General features: G+C 35.2%; 1 protein-coding gene and 1 pseudogene across 1 annotated transcript in view; one reads left to right on the top strand and one right to left on the bottom strand.

The window, feature by feature from the left end:
• Nucleotides 1-26168, top strand: part of BRWD3 (bromodomain and WD repeat domain containing 3) — a 120533-nt gene that overhangs the window by 80113 nt on the left and 14252 nt on the right. Inside the window, exons 20-33 of the mRNA XM_059910688.1 lie at nucleotides 1687-1780; nucleotides 3560-3709; nucleotides 6402-6478; nucleotides 7069-7237; nucleotides 8435-8548; nucleotides 13079-13186; nucleotides 16488-16612; nucleotides 18256-18338; nucleotides 19436-19547; nucleotides 20495-20556; nucleotides 20660-20815; nucleotides 21485-21605; nucleotides 22618-22743; nucleotides 22830-22908. Coding sequence (XP_059766671.1) covers nucleotides 1687-1780; nucleotides 3560-3709; nucleotides 6402-6478; nucleotides 7069-7237; nucleotides 8435-8548; nucleotides 13079-13186; nucleotides 16488-16612; nucleotides 18256-18338; nucleotides 19436-19547; nucleotides 20495-20556; nucleotides 20660-20815; nucleotides 21485-21605; nucleotides 22618-22743; nucleotides 22830-22908 — 1576 coding nt within the window. The remainder of the gene's footprint in view (nucleotides 1-1686; nucleotides 1781-3559; nucleotides 3710-6401; nucleotides 6479-7068; nucleotides 7238-8434; nucleotides 8549-13078; nucleotides 13187-16487; nucleotides 16613-18255; nucleotides 18339-19435; nucleotides 19548-20494; nucleotides 20557-20659; nucleotides 20816-21484; nucleotides 21606-22617; nucleotides 22744-22829; nucleotides 22909-26168) is intronic.
• Nucleotides 14577-15923, bottom strand: LOC132356940 (tubulin alpha-1C chain-like; annotated as a pseudogene).

Here is a 26168-nt window from a genome sequence, read left to right as displayed (position 1 = left end):
ATTTAAGTAGACTTCTTTGGATGAAAGGATTTCATTAGGATGAATTTCAAACTTAGAATCCCTATCCTTATTTGTAAACCTTAACATTTACTGTAATATTGACTCCAGATGATGCACAGCAACTAGAAATAGATTTGGAAAAGAGAAAGGACATTGACAGAGAACATAGAAAATCCATTCAAATCCTAATATCTTCCTAGCGAAACCTTTTTACCAGCTGAGCCAACAAGTAGCAAAATTAATTTGGTTTCACCTTTTCTTTCTTTAGCAGTAATAAGAAAAGGGAGACATAGCTAATATATGAACTGAATGCTACCCCCTGGCAGTAGAACAATATGAAATAATTCTCTGTTCAAAACGTTAGAAGTAGAATTGAAAGCAGGGACTCAGATACTTGTATGCCAATGTTTATTGTAGCATTATTCATAATAGCTGAATTGTAGAAACAATTCAAGTGCCTGTCAACAGATGAATGGACAAATAAAGTGTGATATATACATACACTGGAATATAATTCAGCCATAAAAACTTCTGATACTTGCTATAACATGGATAAACATGGAAAATATAATGCTTAGTGAAATCAGCCAGACACAAAAGGACAAATAGGGTATAATTACACTTATATGAAATATCTAGAGTAGGCAAATTCATAGAGACATAAAGTAGATTAGAGGTTAGCAGGGACTGGTGAAAGGAGAAATAAAGAGTTATTGCTTAATGGTTACAAAGTTTATGTTTGGAGTGATGAAAAAGTTTTGGAAATAGTGATGATGGTTACACAACATTGTAAATGTCATTAACACCACTCAATTACATACCTAAAATGGTTAAAATGTCCAATTTTATATTTAAAGGTGTTTTTGTTATCTAATTTTTATTTTTTTTGAATTTTTGAATTTTATTTATTTTTTTATACAGCAGGTTCTTACTAGTCATCAATTTTATACACATCAGTGTATACATGTCAATCCCAATCTCCCAATTCATCACACCACCACCCCCACCCCCCCGCCGCTTCCCCCCTTGGTGTCCATATGTTTGTTCCCTACATCTGTGTCTCAATTTCTGCCCTGCAAACCAGTTCATCTGTACCATTTTTCTAGGTTCCACATATATGCCTTAATATATGATATTTGTTTTTCTCTTTCTGACTTACTTCACTCTGTATGACAGTCTCTAGATCCATCCATGTCTCAACAAATGACCCAATTTCGTTCCTTTTTATAGCTGAGTAATATTCCATTGTATATATGTACCACATCTTTATCCATTCGTTGTCGATGGGCATTTAGGTTGCTTCCATGACCTGGCTATTGTAAATAGTGCTGCAATGAACATTCGGGTGCATGTGTCTTTTTGAATTATGGTTTTCTCTGGGTATATGCCCAGTAGTGGGATTGCTGGATCATATGGTAATTCTATTTTTAGTTTATTAAGAAACCTCCATAGTGTTCTCCATAGTGGCTGTATCAATTTACATTCCCACCAACAGTACAAGAGGGTTCTCTTTTCTCCACACCCTCTCCAGCATTTGTTGTTTGTAGATTTTCTGATGATGCCCATTCTAACTGGTGTGAGGTGATACCTCATTGTAGTTTTGATTTGCATTTCTCTAATAATAAATAAACCATTGGTTTGCTCTTTGATGATTTTCTGTTACTTTGACCTTTGATTTGTTATTAGGGTTCAGGAAGAATGTCGAACTGCTAAAGGTGACTTAGAAATCAGTCTTTATACAGTCGAAAAGAAGAAGAAGCCATCTTATGCTACCCAAAGGGTAAGTTTAGCTTTACAGTACTTTGCAATACACTATTTGTAAATATTTGCAGATACCAGGTTTTTGAAAGGTGGCAGTTATGTATTAAGGGATTATTTCGATAGGTGTCTGTATATAGGGAAACTATTTTTTTGAAACCCCAAATGGAGATATATGGTTATTATTAATAAGGATAAAATTACACAAAGTTAGAACTATCCCCCCAAATCTAGGATATATGGTCATTGTAGGTATAGGATATTTGTATTAAAATCCCATTTTCATATGGTTAAAGTAGAACTTTAAAATTAATGCTGGATCACTAATCACAATGTAAAACAAATGTTCAGATACCCTAGGGCAGAGGTTGACAAACTGCCCATGGACTAAATCTGGTCTACTGCCTATTCCTATTAATAAAGTTTTATTGGAGCACAGCCATACCTATTCATTTATATATTGTCTATGATTGCTTTCATGCTCTGTGGAGTTGAGTAGTTGCCACAGAGATCATATGACCTGCAAAGCCAAAATATTTGTACTCTGGCCCTTTACAGAAAAAGTTTGCTGACCCCTGCCCTAGGCTTACTCCTGGCCTACCTAATTAGACAGGAGTAAAATCTGTTCTATATACATTAGGAAGATTCATATTCCCAGTAGAAACTGCTAATCAGGGAATAAGATTCCTGTACTCCATTAGGTGCATTTTAAACCCCTGACTAGTACTCTGAGGTTGAACAAACTAGTGGCATAAGAATATAGTTTTGTTCCCAGAACTAATAACTGTAACTCCTGAAGAGTTTGGTAAATTGGAAAGTCTAGGTTGATTTTAATCTTATTAAGGAAATATAAGCAATGGGTACTGAATTTTAAGTGTCTTTTCAGTATTGATAAATACAATTTCAGGTAATTATTATATGAATATCTCTAAATATTCTTAGATCATTTTGATACCCACTTTCTTAATTTCTGTTCAGATTTTATTAGCGTATATGATGTTCTGTGATAAGATTATTTTCTTAGAGATTTTGAATGACTCACATCCATGATTTATATTCTTTTTTCCTGCTAAGCTGATTTGTCAAACATCAGACTTGTCTGAGACTAATAAACAGGGTAGTTGGATCTGTAAACATTTTTATTTATATTGAAAATGAGAAACATTTACATGTAAGATAAGAAACTGGCCCTTGATACTGATTTAGAAGACCTTTAAGCTTGTTTACTCCTGATGACATATTAGGGTTATAGTTTTGACATATGGTATATCAGTAAGAATATTTTATACTTGTAAAGGGTAGAATAAAACAGTTTTTACTTTACATTTTTGTTATTAAAAATTAAATTTTTATTTTGACTCGTTTACTAAATGTAGTTTTTTATAGAACTAAAGAAATACATGTTATATTAAGAATTATATATACACATACATATGATATAGATATCTTGCTTCATCCTGTAATAAATTGTAGATAATATGGTATATGTAAATTCTGAGTGGGCAGATTCTTGCAGCTTAGAATTTCAGTACTATCTTTAATTTGATCACAAAGTTTTCAAAATACGGAAAGTAATCTGTATTAATGGAAGTGGGTTAAATATATAAAAATGAAGTATATTTTTTATGTAAAAACATAGTATAAAAATATATCTTGGGTTTTCTTTTTGGGACTTTATTCCTATCTCTCACCTCCACCCTCACTCCAAATCAAGCCCAATTGATTTGCTTTATATATGTTCTTTTGTGTATATTCACTGAGCCTTTCATTTTTTAAAATTTATTTTCCTTCTGTTTTATAGAATGATTATCCGCCTAGCTGTGGGCGGTCTTTACGAAGGACGCAACGCAAACGCCAGCATACTTACCAAACAAGATCCAACATAGAGCATAATTCACAAGCATCATGTCAAAATTCAGGTGTACAGGAAGACTCAGATAGCTCCTCAGAGGTTAGATATCTGCTATTATTTACTCAATGTAATTTTTTGTTTCCCAGTTAGTGTCATCACTTTGGGTTTACTTTTTTTTTAAATTTTTCAACTAGGTTTAATAACATGAGACTATCAATGAGGTCAATATCCGAGACCTTGTAAAATCACAAAGAAGTTAAGGCATATCTGATACCTAGATTCCTTTTCAAAGTTCTTTTTTTCTATGAAAGGCTGAAAATCGACATATCACGAAAGAAATAGCAATTTGATAAACTTTGGGTTTACTTTTAAGGGTAAATTTAACAGAAAATTATTTTAATGACTTTCTTATGAGTATTATTTATTAATAAGGCATTTAATAGGCAAATTTGAGCATTATATTGAATTCCTTTAGATATCTTCTCTTATTTGTACCGAAGATATTATCTTTATTGAGGGTATCAAACATGCCAGGAAAAGTTTGGCTTTGGGACAGTAAGAAAAGAGAGTGAGAGCAAATCTGCCTAGAAATGGAAAGAAATGGAATATTAACTGAGATAACTAGTTATACAGTTCCAGAACTTGTTGACTGTGTAATCATAATATACATGTTTTCTGTTATTGTTGACTTTACCAATCATGGAGATTACTGAGTGATGATTTTTTTCAGACCTACCTTTTCCATGGTAATGAAATAAAGACTATAGCAGTTCTTTTCCTCATGTTCCTCTCTTCTCCAGTCCTTTCCTTTTGTTCTCTTAATAACTATAGTATTTAAGTGAATAATGAGGGTTTAATTATACATTGATAATGTATGGTACCCTCATTCTTCTCCCACCATTCACAATTCTTTAACTCTTATCAATAATATCACTCCTTCTCTCCCCCCACCCATGAAAATCTTGATCTGAAAAGAATGATCACGTATTCAAGACTATCATACAGAGTGAAGTAAGTCAGAAAGAGAAAAACAAATATTGTATATTAACACATATATGTGGAATCTGAAAAAATTGGTATCGACAATCTTATTTACAAAGCAGAAATAGAGACAGACATAGTGAACAAACGTATGGATAACAAGGGGGGGGTGGGATGAATTGGGAGATTGGGACTGACATATAAACACTATTGATATGTATGGAATAGATGGCTAAGGAGGACCTACTGTATAGCATGGGGAACTCTACTCAGTGCTCTGTGGTGACCTGGATGGGAAGGAAATCCAGAGGGGAGGGGATGTGTGTGTGTGTATGGCTGGTTCACTTTGCTGTACAGTAGAGGCTAGCACAACATTGTAAAGCAACTATACCCCAATAAAAATTAAAAAAAAACCCTGTTGCCTCTGAGCCATGGACTTAAAAGAATTAAAACAAAAAGACATTGAATGTAGATGGATTAAAGAGTCCTGTTGCATGAGTGTCACTAAGACAGATAGGCAAGGAGAAATTCAGGGCAACGTAGCAATTTAAGATGGTTAAGAAAATTAAAAATACATGAAAAAGAAGAAGAGAGAAGAAAAACAAAGATTACTTGGTACAGATTTTGTTGTTCAAAGTATGGGGTACTTTGACAAGAGTACCAAGACCAAAAGTAGATTGGTGGCTTCCAGGGGCTTGAGGTAGTGGGGAGTGAGGGGTCCTTGCTAATGGGTTTAGGGATTCTTTTTGGGGTGATGAAAGTGTTCTAAAATTAGTGATGATGGTTGAACAGCTCTGAATATACTAAAAACCATTGAACTGTATACTCTGAAGGGGTGAAGTTTATGGTATGTGAGTTCTATCTCAATAAAGCTGTTATTAAAAAAGAAAAAAAAGAATTGTTATCTTTTTAATGTAATAATTGTGTTGTGGTTATGTTTTTAAAAAGAATCCTAATCTTAATAAATATTTATAGTGTAAATGCTTTTTTTTCACAATAATACCTGGGGTATGAGGCAGTTGGTAAGGGTATATATACAAGATAGGCTGTGAGTTATTGTCTAAACTGGAGATTGTGTACACAAGGATGTTATCTATTTCCTCTACCTTGGTACATTTGAGAGCTTACATAATAAAAAGATGATTAACTTTTTTATGGAGAGTAATTATATTAACTTGGTAGAGGCATATAGGTATTTTTATCATTTTTGGGTAGGTATTTTTTAAAACAATGGCTTTCTATAAGGGAAAAGAATCTGGAAAAGAATATATATATTCATATAAATTCATATTTTTTTATGTATATATATACATATAAAACTGAATCAAGAAGGAGGGGATATATGTATACATATAGTTGATTCACTTTGTTGTACAGCAGAAACTAACACAACATTGTAAAGCAACTGTACCCCAATGAAAAACAAACAAAAACCGAATCACTGTGCTGTATATCTGAAACTAACACCGCATTGTAAATCAACTATACTTCAATTAAAAAAAGAAAACACTGGTTTTAACAAAATTTAAGAGGGTTATATTTGTGTTTCTTAAGGAGTCTATTGTGTCTTTGAAATAAGAAAAGGTGTCTCATATCAGTAAGATAGTAGATGCTAGAAATCTTTAAATACTTGGTAGGCTTAGTTATGAGTTACAAGTATATATAGAAAAATGATTACATACATTTTTAACTAGAACTTTTTTTTGGAGGGGGGAATACAAAAAGTGTTATAAAACAGGTAATATATGCTAATTAATAATATGCTAGTTAATAATAACCATATATCTCAATTGCTGGCTCTTTGTTGCAGGAAGATGAAACAGTTGGCACAAGTGATGCTTCTATAGAGGATCCTGTTATTGAATGGCAAAGTGAAAGTTCCTCCAGGTAGTTTTAATGGTTTTGATTTGGTCAAAATCATTTGACAGTTTTAATGTGAAATTATGTTCTTGTAGGAATTTGGTAAAGCCAGAGTTAAAATAGTATTTTATAGTAGAAAGAGTACTGGGTTGGAAGCCCAGAGACCTGTTGTTTTATCCTAGCTCTACCAATATCTTTTTGCGCATGTCATCATGGGCTTTAGTTCCCTAAAATAGTTCCATCTGTAAAATAAGATTCTTTGTAAATCCAAGATTCTACACCTTGGCAGGCTATGTGTATTTATTTCAGGTTTAAATCAACTATATTTAACCATTTCCAGGGATAAGGAACATCTTTATTTAAAGAAGCTTTTGTGATTTGGACAGGAATTTTGAATTTTAAATCCTGTTATGGGAAACTAAGCATTATACTTTATCCAAGAAGCATTTCACTAAAATCACTTAGGTAATGATCAAAATTCTATATTTGATATTTTTTAATCTTTGGTTAGAAGAAAATCAAACCATGTCATTTATAATGCTGTTTGATTACAAAATGATCATCTTTCAATCATGACGCAAAACTATTCCTTTTCTGAACTTATGTATTATATACAGTGATTCATCAAGTGAATATTCTGATTGGACAGCAGATGCTGGAATAAATTTGCAACCTCCAAAAAGGCAAACGAGACAGGCAACACGGAAAATATGCAGCAGCTCTGAGGAGGAGAATTTGAAGTCACTTGAAGAACGGCAAAAGAAACCTAAACAGACTAGAAAGAAGGTTTGTAAGTTTACAGGTTGTTTTTCTTTTTTTTTTTTTTGTTGGTTTTGGTTTTTGCCTTTGATACTTGAATACTTAACAGTAACACTTCACTTTTCTCTAAAAATAATATTCCGTCTGAGAAACTAAGTAAAATTGTATAAAAGATGTAAAGATTTTTTGAAATTTTTCTGTTGTCAAAAGTAGAGGCTAGAATATTTTCATTATTATTTTAACATTAAATAAAAACACTTTGACAGTTGTTTGTTAAAATGTAGTAGAGTTTTTTTGGGTTTTTTAAATTAATTAATTAATTAATTAATTAATTTTGATTTATGGTTGTGTTGGGTCTTCGTCTCTGTGCGAGGGCTTTCTCCAGTTGCGGCAAGCGGGGGCCACTCTTCATCGCGGTGCGTGGGCCTCTCACTATCGCGGCCTCTCTTGCGGAGCACAGGCTCCAGACGCGCAGGCTCAGCAATTGTGGCTCACGGGCCCAGCCGGTTCGCGGCATGTGGGATCTTCCCAGACCAGGGCTCGAGCCCGTGTCCCCTGCATTAGCAGGCAGACTCTCAACCACTATGCCACCAGGGAAGCCCCTGTAGTAGAGTTTTTAAATAAGCCACTGTAGTATAAAAGGATTATTCTTGTCATGTCACCAGTCATAAATTTCTATATCTTTTTGACTTGTAAAATGGAAGGATATGATAAATCATGTAGGGCTTCTTCTATTTCTTTATGTTTTTATTTCATCCCAATGATGGGGGTTTTTTTCCCACTATAATTTCATTTGAATGATGTAAAAACTTAATCCACACAGTTCCTTGAATATTAATTTAAAAATGGATTCTGTATTCATTCTGTAACTTCTTGCTTTAGTAGACAGAATTATCTTCTTGATGGTCATCATTTAATTGGCAAAAAGTTATTGTGTTACTTGTATTGAATTCCTTTGATATACTAGGGACATAAAGAGTAAAATTTGTGGTTTTTAGATAGTATATAGTGTCATATTATCTGTCAGCCAACATTGAACATGTTACTCACTTGATTGTTTTATTGGTACAAAAGTTATGCATAATTAATCGGTAAAAGAAAATGTTTAAAATTTGTATATTTTGTGTTTTATTATAACCTGATGTTTTTAACATTTTCTACCTGCTATTTTTTCTACAACTGTTCATATATTTATAGTTTATATGTTTGTGAACTATATTTTAGAAAGGAGGACTGGTTTCTATGGCAGGTGAGCCCAATGAAGAATGGTTTGCCCCTCAGTGGATCTTGGATACCATACCACGACGTTCCCCGTTTGTCCCACAGATGGGAGATGAGGTAATTGTTTTCTGTTAACTAACGTTTTTCTCTTGGAACCTCAAGAGTACTCACTTTAATATCAGTCTTAGGGCATTTATATTCTCAATTCTATTATAGTTATATGTTCACAGTCTTAACTGTGCTGCTCAATTATATATTTATTGTGGACGGTGACTGAATCTTACTAATTTTTGTGTCCTTTGTAGGGCCTGACACAGAGTCTTTAGTATAGTAGATGCTCAATGAACATTGAGATAAATTGATTGGCTTGTGAAGCCATGAAAATAATTGTCTTTATTTTTATCTTAATTGCCACATAGTAGAATTGAGTGGTATTTTGTTTTTTTTTTAATTTTTATTTATGTATTTATGGCTGTGTTAGGTCTCCGTTTCTGTGTGAGGGCTTTCTCTAGTTGCAGCAAGTGGGGGCCACTCTTCATCACGGTGCACGGGCCTCTCACTATTGTGGCCTCTCCTGTTGCGGAGCACAGGCTCCAGACCCGCAGGCTCAGTAATTGTGGCTCACGGGCCTAGTTGCTCCACGGCATGTGGGATATTCCCAGACCAGGGCTTGAACCCGTGTCCCCTGCATTAGCAGGCAGATTCTCAACCACTGCGCCACCAGGGAAGCCCAATTGAGTGGTATTTTGAATCCTAATCAAGTCCTAATACTGTTTTTGTTTTGTTTTGTTTTGTTTTTTTAAAAGAAGCCCATGCTCAACCTGATAGAAAATATTCTAGAGGATGATCACCCCTTTCAATGCTTATGGGAAAGTCATTTCACAAACAAGGCCTTCCTACTGAACCTATGATTGAATAACAGCCATATTTATGATTGGTCAGTCAAAAATTGATTTAAATTCTATACAGTGAAAAATTTTTATTTGATTTTCTTATGAAAGTTATGGTAGCATTGTTATATTTTGAGCCCTAGTTGGCTTGTATAGTCTCTGACATATTGACTAATCATTCATTTTTGAATGATTAAATGCTTACCCACAGTTTTCAACTTAAGACCCATAGTAGGAATGTAATATTATCATCATAATAAAGAAGGAGCAAAACCTTGGAAATGGTTCTAAAAATCTTGGAACCAATAAAAGTTTTACCAAACTTTTCTATAATTGTCTTCTATAGATATTTTGTACCAGAGATAGCTACCAAGTAGCCTTACAATTAAGCTATTACTTATTATTATAATATCTTTTGATATTATTAAAATGTTTCCTTTCCTAAGTGTGTCTTCTTATAAGTGTCAGACTTTTGAGCAATGCTCGTTTGTGTGGTTATTTTAGTAAAACATACTCTGGATGAATGCTGTATGAAAAAACTTAGAAGAGCTTTCTTAGGGGTATATCCAAAATCACTATTTCTTGTATTTATTGCCTTTTTTTATGGAGGCTTAAGAGAAATAATTTTGGATTAATCTTAGAACAGGGAGACTTCCTGGTGGTCCAGTGGTTAAGAATCCGCCTTCCAATGCAGGGAACGCAGGTTCGATCCCTGGTTAGGGAAATAGGATCCTGCATGCCAAGGGGCAACTAAGCCTGCTTGCCACAACTACTGAGCCCGCATGCCACAACTAGAGAGCCCATGCGCTGCAACTAGAGAGAAGCCCATGCGCCACAGCAAAAGATCCCATGTGCTGCAACTAAGACCCGACACAGCCAAAAATAAATAAATAAATAAATAAGCAAATAAATATTTAAAAAAAAATCTTAGAACAGAATAAGGATCTGTATACTCTATGATCTGAGACTACTCTCTATTTTATAGGACCATATTTACCTTTCCCTTTATTTTGTTAAACTTAGTGCATGATTATATGCTTCAAGACTAATGTGTATTAGCTAATGACAGTTGTTCAGGTAATGGAAAAGGTGTATAAGTGAATCAGACAGTGAAATACGTGAATTAAAGAATGTTTTTAAAGAACCCATAAAGGCAGAAACATACTTTTATATAATCAGTCTCTTAATGACAGCATTACTTTTTACTTTTAAGTGTTAAGCCTTCATTATTTTGCCTGGAATACCCCTACCCACTGGTCATTGCCTCTCAAAATGCTCATTTTTCAAGGTTTAACTTAAATGCCAACTTCTTCTGCATGTTATCCCTACTTACCATTTGCTTGCCACTCCTTCTTCATGTGCTTTCCCATCTAAATTATTTCTCTCTTATGATACATACTACATTCTGCCTTGTATCATACTCATATATCTACATGTCTGTCCATATCCTTGAGGGAAAGGATTTTATTTTGATGTGTTATCATAGCACCCAGTGCCTTGTACATACATATTTGATCAATATTTGTTGAGTACAGGAATAAATATTTAATAAAGGATATCTGAATAACATGCTTATCATGTTATTGGTAAGCATGGTAATGACTTTTTTTACCACTACAGTTGTGTTTATATACTAATATTTAAACCTTTAAAAAAATTTTACTTGTATTTTTAACTATTAGAAATTCTGACTTAGTGTTGATTGGTAGAATATGTCAGTGTATTTTTAAAATCTCCATAGTATGGTATTTTTTACGTTACTTTCTTCTATTTATCTCTACCACCCCTTTAAAAGTATTATAGGAAATATAAGTTTTTTTTTCTTTTTTAAAAAATTTTTATTGGAGTATAGTTGATTTACAATGTTGTGTTAGTTTCGGGTGTACAGCAAAGTGAGTCAGTTATACATATACATATATCCACTCTTTTTTTTTTCTTTTTTGATTCTTTTCCCATATACGCCATTACAGAGTACTGAGTAGAGTTCCCTGTGCTATACAGCAGATTCTTATTAGTTATCTATTTTATATGTAGTAGTGTGTACATGTCAATCCCAATCTCCTAATTTATTCCTTCCCCCCTTTCTCCCTGATAACCATAAGTTTGTTTTCTACATCCATGACTCTACTTCTATTTTGTAAATAAGTTCATTTGTACCCTTTTTTTTTTTTAGATTCCACATATAAGTGGTATCATAATGATATTTGTCTTTCTCTTTCTGACTTACTTCATTCAGTATGACAAATCTAGGTCCATCCATGTTGCTGCAAATGGCATTACTTTGTTCTTTTTTATTGCTGAGTAATATTCCATTATATATATGTACCACATCTTCTTTATCCATTCTTCTGTTGATGAACATTTAGGTTGCTTCCATGTTGCTTCTGGCTATTGTAAATAGTGCTGCAATGGACATTGGAGTGCATGAAACCTAATAAGATTTTGACAAATTACTTCTCTGTGCCCTAGTTTCCTCAACTGCACAGTGGGGATAAAGGTATCTACCTTATAGGGCTCTGGGAAGGATTAAATTAAAGGATATTTGTAGGGCACTTAGGATAGTACCTGAAGCATGCTAGTCTCTCTGTCCTTTGTTATTGTTATTAATCTTTTGAACACCCCTGCCAGCAGAGTGTCCTCTTCATTTGACAGGTGAGCATGTGGAAGGCCAGAGTCACATGGCCTGTAAGGGTAGCACCAACAGCAGTCAGGTCTCCTGACTTCTTCCCTGTCCCCATGGTTGCCTTTGTGTAATGATTGTGGGGTATTTGGATTAATAATAAATAAAGGAAGCAGAGTGGGAAAAACGCCTACAAAGCAGGCCTGCTGTTTGGAAGAAGCTACATGTACAAGAAGGGTGGCATTACTTACATATTCTACTTGCAATCTGATCTTAAGCTTCTCAGGTACAGAGTGCACCCAGGGATATTTAGGAAATATTACTGCAAGGCCATTCACACTGGCATTGTTCTACCCTGGTGGGCACAGGTTTGGGACAATAAGCTGTATCCAGGGTTGGCATTCACTTTAGAAATGTTTGCTGATTGTTTAATCAGATCCAGTATTCTGAACCTTAAAGGAGGCTAAGATTTTTGTGGTTGGGAGGTGATTTGAACCTGTCAGTATGGTGTGAGGACGAAAAAAAATTATTGTGGGAAAGAAACTTTTTTTAATGAATCAGAATATGGTAGTGAATGCTGTCTTAAAGAGGTGAACAGTTTTATCAAGCACTTGGATTCATTTTCCTTCCATACCATGCTAGTTCTGATATTATTTCTTACAAAAGAAAAATTTTAATCTGTCTAGAAATTACTGTATTTAGTAGCCTGTGGTTAGAAATATATATATATATATATATATATATATATATATATATATATATATATATATAATGTGTAGGCTATTAAAATGTTGATGCTTTAGAATGTCAATTACAGTTTGAAAAATATTACTTTAAAATATGACCACTTTCGTGTACATTTGTCATTAGTCTGTTTCTTCAGAAATTTATGAAGGTGCTAAGGAGAAGAAGGACTGTGTGTGTTTTTATTATGCAATATTTAGCGCAGAGCTACATAGGCATGAGTACTGAATGAACATTATTTGATTATAAGTACCTTTATTGTATAAATTTTTTCAAAATTATAATTATTTATATTCTTTGTAAAGAGAAGAGGACATTTGTAGGAATATATTGGGACATATAGAGGTGTTAAATGGTATGCTGCTGTTTAATACCTCATGTTTTTTGTTTTAGCTTATATATTTTAGGCAAGGACATGAAGCTTATGTACGGGCTGTAAGAAAATCAAAAATATACAGCGTTAACCTACAAAAACAGCCATGGAATAAAATGGATCTCAGGGTAAGTTCACCAAATTAATAAGCTATGCAATTGAAGTATCTTGGGAATTAAGTTATTAGCCTGTAGGCTTATTCTCAGTTTCTGGATATTTCACTATTGATTGTTCATCCAGGATAAAGTGATGTACCATACTCTTGTACAGCTGAGTGTTATGGGTCACATTTTATGGTTCCCAAAATTTGTATGCCACCTGTTGTCTTGATTATTTGACCTAATTTCCTTCAAGCTTCAGATCCTGTAGTGTATACAATTCTATTGATATAATTGGAGCAAAGCAGTAGTTCCATGGTGTGGATATTTTCCTCAGCAGCTTTGTATGTTCTAGAGGCTCTATAAACTGTGACTGCATATGTGGACCACAAACACGCTTGAGATTCTGGCAGATTTAGGATATTGTAAATATCATAAATCCTAAGAAACTCATGACTTTGTGGTGCTTTATTTATTATTTCTTTTGATATAGTACCTATGTAGCTACATGTCATTGAATAAAACAGATATGTTTATTTTTTAGAGAAGGATTTTCTCACTGTAAATACATATTCATTCATTCATTCATACTTATATAAATACAGACAAAGAGACACAGAGATACATACACCATCATTTCTACTTAGGTTTACATTTGTTTTTGTCGTTTTGTTTTTTCGACTCTGAGAACAAGAGACTAAAGGGCAATTTTATGATAGTTTTCCAGGTAAATGAAGGGTTGTTGTGTAATGATGCTTCAAAGGAAGGATGCAAGAGAGAATATGTATATTTATTGAAATAAAGATTTGACACTTGTAAAAATTGTATCAAGGTTGTAAGGTGCTAAAATTTCTTATCAAGTGAGCTTTACATAATCATCTCCTGGGAAACAGGAATGCTACCATCTGTTCTGAATCAGGTGAAAATTGAGGTTTTTGTTCTTGTTTTTTTTTAGAATCAAAGGAATAAATAAACCATATGATTTCCTACTTTAAATTCTAACCCTGTGGTTATAGGAGATTTTAGGAGGCAACATATATGTGGTATAAGAGCCTGGGCTTTGGAATAAGACCTGAATTTCAATCCCAGCTCTGCTATATACTAGTGTATAACTTGAAACAAGTCACTGCACCCATGAGGCTCAGTTTTGTCATCTGTTAAGTGTGACTAATAACAATGTATAAGGATGGTATTATAAAATAATATTGTAGGCACTCATAAATGTAAGTCCTTTTCCCAGACATATACATAACATGTCCACCTGCCTACTTACAAACTGTATTTCTGCTAGAGGAGTGATTCTTTTCTTTTTTTAAATAGAAATATCACTTTTATTGACAAGATAGGGCCACAATGGGCAGCTTCACAGAACACAAATAAGATAGTCCCAAGACAATAGTGTAAAATTGCAGCAGACAGGTTAATACTCTTTACCCTCATCCTCTCCCTCAGCACTATCTGCTCCAGCCTCCTCACTCCTTCTCAAGGGCAGCCATGTCCTCACGGGCCTCAGAAAACTCTCTTTCCTCCATGCCCTCACCCACGTACCAGTGAACAAAGGCACTCTTGACATACATCAGGTCAAACTTGTGGTCCAGGTGAGCCCAGGCCTCAGCAATGGCTGTGGTGTTGCTCAGCATGCACACAGCTCACTGTACTTTGGCCAAGAATCCACCAGGTACCACAGTGGGAAGCTGGAATTAATGCCAACTTTGAAGACGGGGGGCACCAGTCCACAAACTGGATGGTACGCTTGGTCTTGATGGTGGCAATGACAGCAATGACATCTTTGGGAACCACGTCGCCATGGTACAACAGGCAGAAAGCCATGTATTTACCATGGCAAGGGTCACATTTCACCATCTGGTTGGCTGGCTCAAAGCAAGCATTGGCGATCTCTGCTACAGTAAGCTGTTCATGATAGGCTTTCTCAGCAGAAATGACAGGGGCATATGTGTCCAGAGGTCAGTGGATGTGGGGATGGGGCACCAGGTTTGTCTGGACTTCTGTCAGATCAACATTCAGGGCTCCATCACACCTCAGGGAAGCAGTGATGGAGGACACTATTTGGCTCATGAGGCGATTAAGATTAGTGTAGGTTGGGCCCTCAATATCAAGGTTTCTATAACAGATGTCATCGATGGCCTCATTGTCTACCACGAAGGCACAGTCAGAGTGCTCCAGTATGGTGTGTGGGTGGTGAGGATGGAGTTGTAGGGCTTACCTACAGCTGTGGAAACCTGGGTGGCTGGGTAAATGGAGAACTCCAGCTTGGACTTCCTGCCATAATCGACAGAGAGACGTTCCATCAGCAGGGAGGTGAACCCAAAACCAGTCCCCCACCAAAGCTGTGGAAAACCAGGAAGCCCTGAAGGCCTGTGCACTGGTCAGCCAGTTTCCGAATTTGGTCCAAGACAAGGTCAATGATCTCCTTGCCAATGGTGTAGTGACCTTGGGAATAGTTATTGGCAGCATCTTCCTTGCCTGTGACGATCTGCTCAGGGTGGAAGAGCTGGTGGTAGGTGTCAGTGCGAACTTCATCAATGATTGTGGGTTCCAGGTCTACAAGCGCTGCCCTGGGCACATGCTTGCCAGCACCTGTCTCACTGAAGAAGGTGCTGAAGGAGTCATCTCCTCCCCCAATGGTCTTGTCACTTAGCATCTGGTCATCGGGCTGGATGCCATGTTCCAGGCGGTAGAGCTCCCAGCAGAAATTGCTGATCTGGACACCAGCCTGGCCAACATGGCTGGAGATGCACTCACGCATGACTGAGACTTGTAGGGTTCTGTGGGGCTGGAGGAGGCAAGAGGACGGCCACAAAAATCTCCCACTGACAGACTGTCAAGGAGTTCAGGGGAGAAGTAGTGACAAGAGGAGTGATTCTTAACCAGCAGAGCAATTCTTAACTCCCCAGAGAAAAACCTGGGGAGGTTTTTTCAAAATATGTATGACTGAGCTTTACCCCAGACATAGTGAACTCAATTCCATAGTAATAGGTTTAGGAACATGAATTTTAAAAAGGTTCCCAAGGGGATTCTGCTATTTATCATTGGTTTATAGCCCTGCACTAAACTACAAATTGCTATTAAGGGGTCAAGAGCCATGTCTTATTACTTTTAACACTTAGTGGAGTGCCTAGTATCTGGTGGGTATTAGGATAATTTTTATTTATTTTTTTATTTTTATTTTTAAAGTTTTATTGGAGTATAGTTGATTTACAATGTTGTTTCAGATAATTTTTAAATTGTTCAAATAATAATGAAATAATATGCAAATGTTAGGCAATTATTTATATTGAAAGTAATAATTTATTGGTATTCTCATGAATAGGAACAAGAATTTGTTAAGATTGTAGGAATCAAATATGAGGTTGGACCACCTACACTATGCTGCTTGAAGCTTGCATTTCTGGACCCCATTTCAGGCAAAATGACTGGAGAATCTTTTTCCATTAAGTGAGTATCTATCTTGGATCTTGTGTGTGTGTGTGTGTGTGTGTGTGTGTGTATTTTAATCCCTATCATGTATTCTGCAGAGTACAAGTCTTAATGGGAAAGAAAACATGACAGCACTACAGGCTTTAGAGTTTAAAGACCAAGGTTTAATGTTGAATTCTTGCTTTGTTTCTCCACTTAATAGCTCTCTATCTATCTATCTATCTATCTATCTATCTATAACTCAACTGAAAAACGTACAATGTGAGAGTTGTGGGTTTCACTTTTATTTGGGGACTTACTGAGGACTATAGTCTAGGAGACAGCCTCTCAGATAGCTCTGACAAACTGCTCTCAAGAGGTAGGAGGGAATGAGCCAGCGTATATATGATTTTTTGGCGGCTGGGAAATACATGTAGTCAAGCATACATCCTGCTAGTTATTGCTAGTCACAAGGATCAGATATCTCAGTTAATGATTTTAGTGCTTTTCTATATATGGGAAGATGCAAGAATCTGGGGTCATTGAAATTCTTCATTACATATGTATCTTAACTATCTAGGGGCCCATATATCCAAAACACAGAATATTTCATCTTGAATTCCTTTCAGGGTGTGCTGTAGGTCAGCAACTACAGTGGCTAATGACTTGATCCTTGTAGAACTGGAGTGGCAGGCAACATATTTTTGTTTACAGTACCCCCTGTTGGTCATAAATTCAACCAAGGTTTGGGAAGAATGTCATGACCCATTTGTCCCATGGCATTACGAAGGCTTATTCTTAGGTCAGGCAAGGACTTTGTTGATAGGCCACTCAATGTCCTATTTCTGGATTAGGCTTGGGATCATTTGTTTTACTAGACTCTTATAATCCAGGAAATATTCTCCCTTGTTGCTTCTTCTCATATCTAGAGTTGCGCTATTACAATGAATTTTATATGGAACTATGTATGTGATCAATTGCCTCAAGACATTTAAGCATCATTAGTTTTGTTGAAGACCTGGTTACACAATTGGGTAATGTAAGAAACAACAATCTTATAAAATAGACAGGATAAAAGTAATATAGATAGTGATATAGGGCTTCCCTGATGGCACAGTGGTTAAGAATCCACCTGCCAATGCAGGGGACATGGGTTCCAGCCCTGGCCTGGGAAGATCCCACATGCCGTGGAGCAACTAAGCCCGTGAGCCACAACTACTGAGCCTGCACTGTAGAGCCCGTGAGCCACAACTACTGAGCCTGCGTGCCACAACTACTGAAGCCCACGCGCCTAGAGCCCGTGCTCCACAACAAGAGAAGCCACCGCAATGAGAAACCTGCACACCACATTGAAGAGTAACCCCCGCTCACCGCAACTAGAGAAAGCCCGCACACAGCAACGAAGACCCAAGGCAGCCAAAAATAAATAAATAATAAATAAATAAATAAGTAAGTAAATAAGTAATATAGCTAGTGATATAAATAATGTCATAAGTAAATATTTAAGCCAAACAGATCAAACAGATGGGCTTTAATTTAAGTAAAGGCATTCACAGGGACCTTGAGATTTGCAACATTTTGCTCAATACCTCCACATTAAGCATATATTCCTGGATGTTTAGAAAGTAACATATACTGTTATATCAGTATACTGAATCATATGTACTTTACTTTCTCCTCAGGTATCATGACATGCCAGATGTCATTGACTTCCTTGTGCTACATCAGTTTTATAATGAAGCCAAAGAAAGGAACTGGCAGATTGGTAAGTATAGAATTCTCACTGAATAATTATTGTTTGAAGTAGAGTAAGTAACTTTTAAACCGATTTAACAGAAAGAAACCGGTAGACTGAAAAAGCTGTTAGCCAAATTAGAAAAATTAAATTAAATTTTTCTTTTCAGTTACGTTTAGGTGATTTTATGAACATTGTATGTGGCATAAAACATTTTCTGTGAATACCTACTCTATTAGAATACAAATCTGTATTAAAAAGAAAATCTTGAAATGTCAATGGCCATGAAATGGAGTACTTAACACTTGGGCTTTTAACAGACCTTTACTGATTGTGGGTTTCTCTCTCCTTTGTCTCTCTCTCTCTCTCTTTCTCCCCCCCCACCCCCTCTCCCGCTCCCTCTTCATCCTCTTCTACCTCTTTCCATCTACCCCTCTGCCCTCCTCCTCTCTCCCTCTCCCCCTCTCCCTTTTTCTCCCTTTCTCTCTTTCCCCTTCTTATTCTCTCCCCCTCTATTCCTCCCCCTTCACTAGCTGTTTAATCTTGGGCAAGATTTTAACCTCTCTCTGCCTCAATTCCATTATCTGTAAAATGGGAATCACATCAGAACATACCTATAAGGTCGATATGAATAAAATGGTACCTGACACAGAGCAAACACTATGTTATTATCTGCTATTAGTACTTTTAAATTCTCCTTTCTTATGTGGGAGAAACATTTTTGTCCATGTGGTTGGTTTCGTATTCCTTAGCCATTTACAGGTACAAAACTAGCATGAAGAGATTTTTAAAAACAAAATGGTGAAACAAAAAATAGAAGAAACAACTGTAGTATCATATGCGCAGTACAAAAAGCAGTATGTCTAATGATGATCCCAAGTAATTGATAAACGTTAAATTATATGCGGTAATATGTGATTTATTTCAGAATAATTATTAGCATTTGGAAATCAAAATCCTTGAAGAGGGTAAAATGTAAAATTCACATATATGGAAAACTCAGATTGAAACTTCTAATAATGCTGGATACAATGCTGCTTCTGTATTCAACAAAAACTAGCAGTTTAGAGTGGGAACAGAGTGATTATTCTCAAGAGCACTCTTAAGAATTTCTAAAAACATTGTAGGTGATAGATTCCGCAGTATAATAGATGACGCCTGGTGGTTTGGGACCGTGGAGAGTCAGCAGCCTTTTCAACCAGAGTATCCTGATAGTTCTTTCCAGTGTTACAGTGTTCAGTAAGTATATTTATGGTCTTTTACACCTGATATAATACTTTAGTACTACATGGACTTTCTATAAACCCTACCTTACCTAGTCTTATAAGACTTGTACCTGTAAGGAAGTAATCATAATACCTTTAAGGAAGGAATTTGGTGATAAACCTTTTGGTCCAGTATGCATGCTAACACAAAGCAGGAACTGAAGACTTATTTCTGCCTCCCTTATTCCTGTATTTTCTCTTAAGTATTTCTATTTTAGACAAGAATTACAATTATTATTTCATGAAGAATACTGAAATTAATTCAGTGTTTAAATTAATTGTTACAGCTGGAATATAATACTAAATATTTACATAGTCTTTTATTTAATGGTATGAATTCTAGACAGGAGTGACTGCATTATGTTTGGATATACTGTTTGTCTACAATTTACTTTTGTTCTTCATGAAATACCAGAGTTGTAAGATTCCTGATAAATAAAGCTTTCTTCCCAAGAATGATAGAACAAATGTTTATTCCGTGAAGATTGACTTTTAGCCTCCATATTGTAGATCAAAAGGGAATAATAAACTTTTGGAGAAGCTATAATACTCAACCTGTTAGAATAAAGTAGGTTATCTCATAGAAAGAAGTGATCTATTAAATCGACTTTTTTAACCTGAATGGAATTTTCCAAAGAGATCTTTTTATTCCGTACCCTGGCTTAACATTGAATGTATGCTTGGTTGGAATTAAAAAAAAAAAGGGCCAGCAGAACTAAGAGTAAGCTTATGACTCTCTTTCATATTGATGGACCATGTTTTCTCTATTAGAGGCTTATTATTATATTTGTGTAAGCAAAGTTGTACTTCAAGGAAACTGTATTGTCCCTTTACAAATTTCACCCCCAAGAAGTAATGCAAATGATGCTAGTATATAAAGTGTCATCTGAATTTGATTTGTATCTTGTTATTTTTTAATAGCTGGGACAATAATGAGAGAGAAAAGATGAGTCCCTGGGATATGGAGCCAATTCCAGAAGGAAGTAAATATGCTTTTAAAAAATGAATTATAATTTTTCTAAAAGAAAAATGGCAATATCATGATTCTAGAAACTAATTATTTCTGATTTTTCACTTTATGCATAGCTGCCTTTCCAGATGAAGTTGGTGCTGGTGTTCCTGTGTCCCAGGAGGAATTGACTGCTTTGCTATACAAACCTCAGGAAGGAGAGTGGGGGGCTCATTCCAGAGATGAGGAATGTGAACGAGTTATTCAGGGCATCAACCACCTTCTTTCCCTGGGTATGGTGAATGTGAAAGAATATTAGGAAGATGGGAAGGAATAAGGAAAACCAGCAGAATTATAAGTTTTGTAAAAGGAAATGCATTTTCTCACGGTATACTTTTAACTCAAGAGGCATGGTGATTCTAGTTTTAATAATAACATTTTTATTTGCTTGGCCAAAGTAATGACTGGCAAACTTTTTCAGTTCTGGGGCTGTAATAGTGAAGGCAGCCATATAGGGTGTCTTTTACTTTCTTGAGTCATTTTGGCTCTCTAGCTATTCCCTGAGCCTAACTTTGGATCGATTTTTTGGTAAAGACAGTGGGTGCAGTAATATGTTTTACTCCATGACTACTTATATTTTCTGAAGTATATCACGAGACATTTGACATTTATCCAGAAAAGACATAAATTTGAAGTTAAACACAGTTCTCCTTTAATTCTGTCTTGTTTTTACCTGATTTGAACCAGTGTATCATGCATGATTGATTCATAGATAGAATGCCCAAATAAAAAGAATAACATTATAATAGTATTGGTCTAGTTTTTGCATAATTGAATCATCAGCATTTTAGAAATGTAGTATTATATTGCCCACCCTTCTTGTTTATATGTGTTTTTGTTTGTTAACATGAAATGTTAGTGTTCTTTATAATTGTCTTTTTTTAATTTTGTAAATGTTGTAGATTTTGCCAGCCCTTTTGCTGTTCCAGTGGATCTCAGTGCCTATCCCTTGTATTGTACTGTAGTTGCTTATCCAACTGACCTCAACACCATCAGGCGGAGACTTGAAAATCGCTTTTACAGGTCTGTTTAGTTTTTATCATTTCCTAAAAGCTTGTATAGTTTTATATCTTTTGCTTTCCTTTTTGCATAATGATACACTGAGATCTTTGTTTTCATAGTGTAAAATAACCGTTCAGAAGACCCACTCCAAAATTTCTCCTGAAAATTTGGAACACTGATTTCCCTTTATTCAGTAGATTTTCACTCTTCCAGGGTAAGAAGGGGTATGGACAGGGAAGAAATTATGACTAGCACAAGTCACATATGAAACAAAAACTACAGTTAATTTTAGCTTATTAAAGGCAGATTAAGTAGTTTGTGGATTCATCCTGATTATGGTGCTCCAGGGACTTGGAGCATGTTTTAAATCCCCTGTTGGGGAATTAGGCAGCAGTTAATTAGATTTAATTACCAGCCCCAAAGTGTGTATAGAAAAAGCCAAGTTATTTTTTCCTTGGTTTTGGTTGGGAGTGGGGTGATTATGGGAAGGCAGTGGAGGGCAGCTTTTGCTACCTCTCTCACCCTAGAGTCTACTGTGTCCTAACCACAATTATTCCGTGAGATGGTTATAAATATAACCAGTTGGGTGTATTTTATATCTTTACCTATAATTTCATTCAATAGTATATATCATAAAAGCAATGAGATAAAAATCTGTCCTTTTTGTTTTTTGCTTTTCTCTGAAAATGAAACATTCTTCTGTTGACTTTATCAAAGCACTATTTGTTTGTTTTTGTTACTTTGACCTTGGTCAAATCACTATTTACCCACAATGCCGTGGGTCAGTTCTTTTCCAAGTTTTCATATCCAAGTTTATAGTCCAGTGGTTCTGAACTCTTGCCTGTGATTCAAATACTCTAACTGTATACCTTTATTAGTGCACATTAGTCACACACATATATTGAGTCACATACATATATTTGAACACCTTTGACATATCATGATTAAATGCCTAGTTGTTCTATGTTGTCTAATCCTAGAATAGACTTTAAATGTATCAACCAAGAGTAACAGGGTATTTTTTCTTTCATAGGAGAATATCAGCATTAATGTGGGAAGTACGCTACATTGAGCATAATGCTAGGACTTTCAATGAGCCAGACAGTCCTATAGTTAAAGCAGCCAAAATTGTAACTGATGTCTTACTTCGATTTATTGGGTAAGAAGCAGTTTTATCTCCCATAGAGGCTGACTTCTGACTTCTAAAATTTATTGAAATGTATTTTAACTTATTTGTCTTCTCAGGGATCAGAGCTGTACTGATATACTGGATACTTATAATAAAATTAAAGCAGAAGAGCTAAACAGTACTGATGCAGAGGAGGTAAGAATCACAGCATGATTAGTAGGCATGAATTCCTTTTCTGTCATTTAAAGTACAATAAGTATTATATGTAAGTGTTAAAACTGGCTATGAGCAGTGAAGCTGATTTCTGAAAGCTGGCTGAACACCTGCATCTTTTTGTATTAAACTCTTTAACCTATATGTAGATAATATATACCAAAAATGTAGTGGTGCTACAGTCAGAGAGAGGTGGTCAGTCATCCTTTTTGACATAGTGGGTTTCAGTGATGAGAAATCAATACTTTATTTTCCAGCCCTTGAAAACAGGACAAGGCACTAAACAGTGTTTTAAAAGAATGGTTAGTTGATGGAAGTTTTAGTAGGGATTAATTTTCTACACAGTATATATAAAATTTTTAAGTATTTTATAATTTTAAACTTGAAAGTCTACATTTTTAGTAGTTTCATGGAATTGCTATTTGATTTCCTTTATGAAAATTTGCAAACATAAACCAGTTTTTCTTAATGAAATGGAATTAGTATTGTCAGTAGACCCTCATGTATCTTATTTCCCCACACAGTCATATCCCTAATTTACATTAAGCTATTTGTGACTAGAGTCTATGACAGAGAGAAGCAAAAACCAAGATAAGAGGCTTAAACAGTAATGAAAAGTGATAATTCAAAAATATTTAATGGAAAACAATTCATCCCAGGGATGAGTGACTCAAATATGCTGGATTTTATTGCAGTGGCTATTATTGTACAGAGGTATTTTACATGTTTATATTTTCTGTACTATTAATTCCCAGAATGGTAAATCTCCAGTGTTTTTAAAAATCACAAAAATGTATTTGACTATAAAATGTTGTAAGTATTATTGAAGTTAAACGTTATTTACCTATTAAGGAAAACTCAGATATGCCAATTAGATATTATCCTCCTGAAACTAATGAAAAATGTATCATTCTTACTCCTGATATTTTCTCTGACCTTTCATATAAATGCATTTTGATTCAGAATTTGATGTAGCAAGAATACCTCCTCAAAGTAGCATTACTTGGATTAGAATAGGAAATTAAAGTAAAATGTAATTCAGCAACCTTATTTTTCCTTTCTTCCTCCCTCCCTCCCTCTCTCCCTTCCTCCCTCCCTCCCTCCCTTCCTTCCTTTCTTTCAACATTTAAGTTCTACTCTTTAAGTAAATTGTAGTTATACAATACAGTGTTATCAATTATAGTCACCATGGTTTACATTAGATCCTTATATCCTCAGACCTTATTCATCTTCTAGCTGGGAGTTTGTATCCTTTTACCACCCTCTCCATATTCCCCCCCACCATCTGGACCACCACCCAACCGCTTTTCTGTACTCTGTTTCTATGAGTTTGTCTTTATTTTTTTAAAGATTCTACATATGAGTGATACCATGCAGTATTTGTCTTTCTTTGTCTGACTTATTTCACTTAGCATAATGCCCTCAAGGTCCATCTGCATTGTCACAAATGGCAGAATTACCTTCTTTCTTAAGGCTGAATAATATTCCATTGTGTATACATATACACCATATCTTCTCTGTCCATTCATCTGTTGACAGACAGATTGTTTCCATATCTTAGCTATTGTGAATAATACTGCAATGAACATGGGAGTACAACTTTATATCTTTGATATCTTGTTTTGATTTCCTTTAGATATATGCCCAGAAGTGAGATTGCTGGATCATATGGTAGTTCTGTTTTTAATTTTTTGAGGAACCTCCATACTGTTTTCCATAGTGGCTGTACCGATTTACATTCCTACCAACAGTGCACAAGGACTCTCTTTTCTCCACATCCTCGCCAGCACTTGTTATTTCTTTGTCTATTTGATAATAACCATTCTAACAGGTGTGAGGTGATATTTCACTGTGGTTTTCATTTGCTTTTCCTTGATGATTAGTGATGTTGAGTGCCTTTTCATGTACTCGTTGGCCGTTTGGATGTCTCCTTTGGAAAAATGTCTATTCAGTTTCTCTGCCCATTTTTTAATTGGATTCTTTGTTCTTTTGCTATCAAGTTGTTTATATCTTTTGGATATTAACCCCCTATCAAATATATGATTTGCAAATATTTTCTCCCATTTGGTACATTGCCTTTCATTTTGTTGATGGTTTTCTTTACTGTGCAGAAGCTTTTTAGTTTGATGTAGTCCCACTTGTTTATTTTTGCTTTTGTTGCCTTTTATTACCTTTGGATTTTGTCACATCCAAAAACATCATTGTCAAGACCAATGTCAAGCAGCTTACCCCCCTGTGTTTTCTCTTAGGAGTTTTATGGTTTTATGTCTTACATCCAAGTCCTTAATCCATTTTGAGTTGTGTTTAATGTATGGTGTAAGATAGGTGTCCCGTTCCATTCTTTTGCAGGTGGATATCCAGTTTTCCCAGCACAATTTATTGAAGAAACTATCCTTTCCCTATTTTATATTCTTGTCTCCTCTGTTGTAAATTAATTGACCAATATGCATGGGTTTATTTCTGTGCTCTATTCTGTTCCATTGATCTGTGTGTTTTATGTCAATACCATACTCTTGTGATTACTATATCTTTGTAATATAGTTTGGTATCAGGAGGTGTGATGCCTCCAGCTTGTTCTTCTTTCTCAAGATTGATATTAGAATTCTTTTATATGGTTCCATATGAATTTTAAGATTATTTTCTATTTCTGCAAAAAATGCTGTTGGAAATTGTGTTGAATCTGTATATTGCTTTGAATAGTACAAACATTTTAACGATATTAATTTTTCCATTCCATGAGCATGGACTATCTTTCCATTCATTTGTGTATTCTTCTGTTTCATCAAGGTCTTATAGTTTTCAGTGTCCAGATCTTTCAACTCCTTGGTTAAATTTATTCCTAGGTATTTTATTCTTTTTGATGCAATTATAAATGGCATTATTTTCTTAATTTCTCTTTCTGATAGCCCATTATTAGTATATAGAAGCACAACTTATTTTTGTATATTGATTTTGTATCCTGCAACTTTACTGAATTTGTTGATTAGTTCTAGCAGTTTTTTGGTGGAGTATTTAGAGTTTTCTATATGTAATATTATGTCATCTGCTAACAGACAGTATTACTTCTTCCTTTTTAATTTGGATGTCTTTGTTTTTCTTGACTAATTGCTCTAGCTAGGACTTCCAATACTATGTTAAATAAAATAAGAGTGGGCATCCTTGTCTCGTTCCTGATCTTAGAGGAAAAGCTTTTGGGTTTTTTCCATTGACCATGAAGTTAGCTGTGAGTTTGTCATATATGG

Source organism: Balaenoptera ricei, chromosome X, assembly GCF_028023285.1.
Source record: "Balaenoptera ricei isolate mBalRic1 chromosome X, mBalRic1.hap2, whole genome shotgun sequence".
NCBI lineage: Eukaryota > Metazoa > Chordata > Mammalia > Artiodactyla > Balaenopteridae > Balaenoptera > Balaenoptera ricei.
This window is presented reverse-complemented; position numbering and strand designations above follow the sequence as displayed.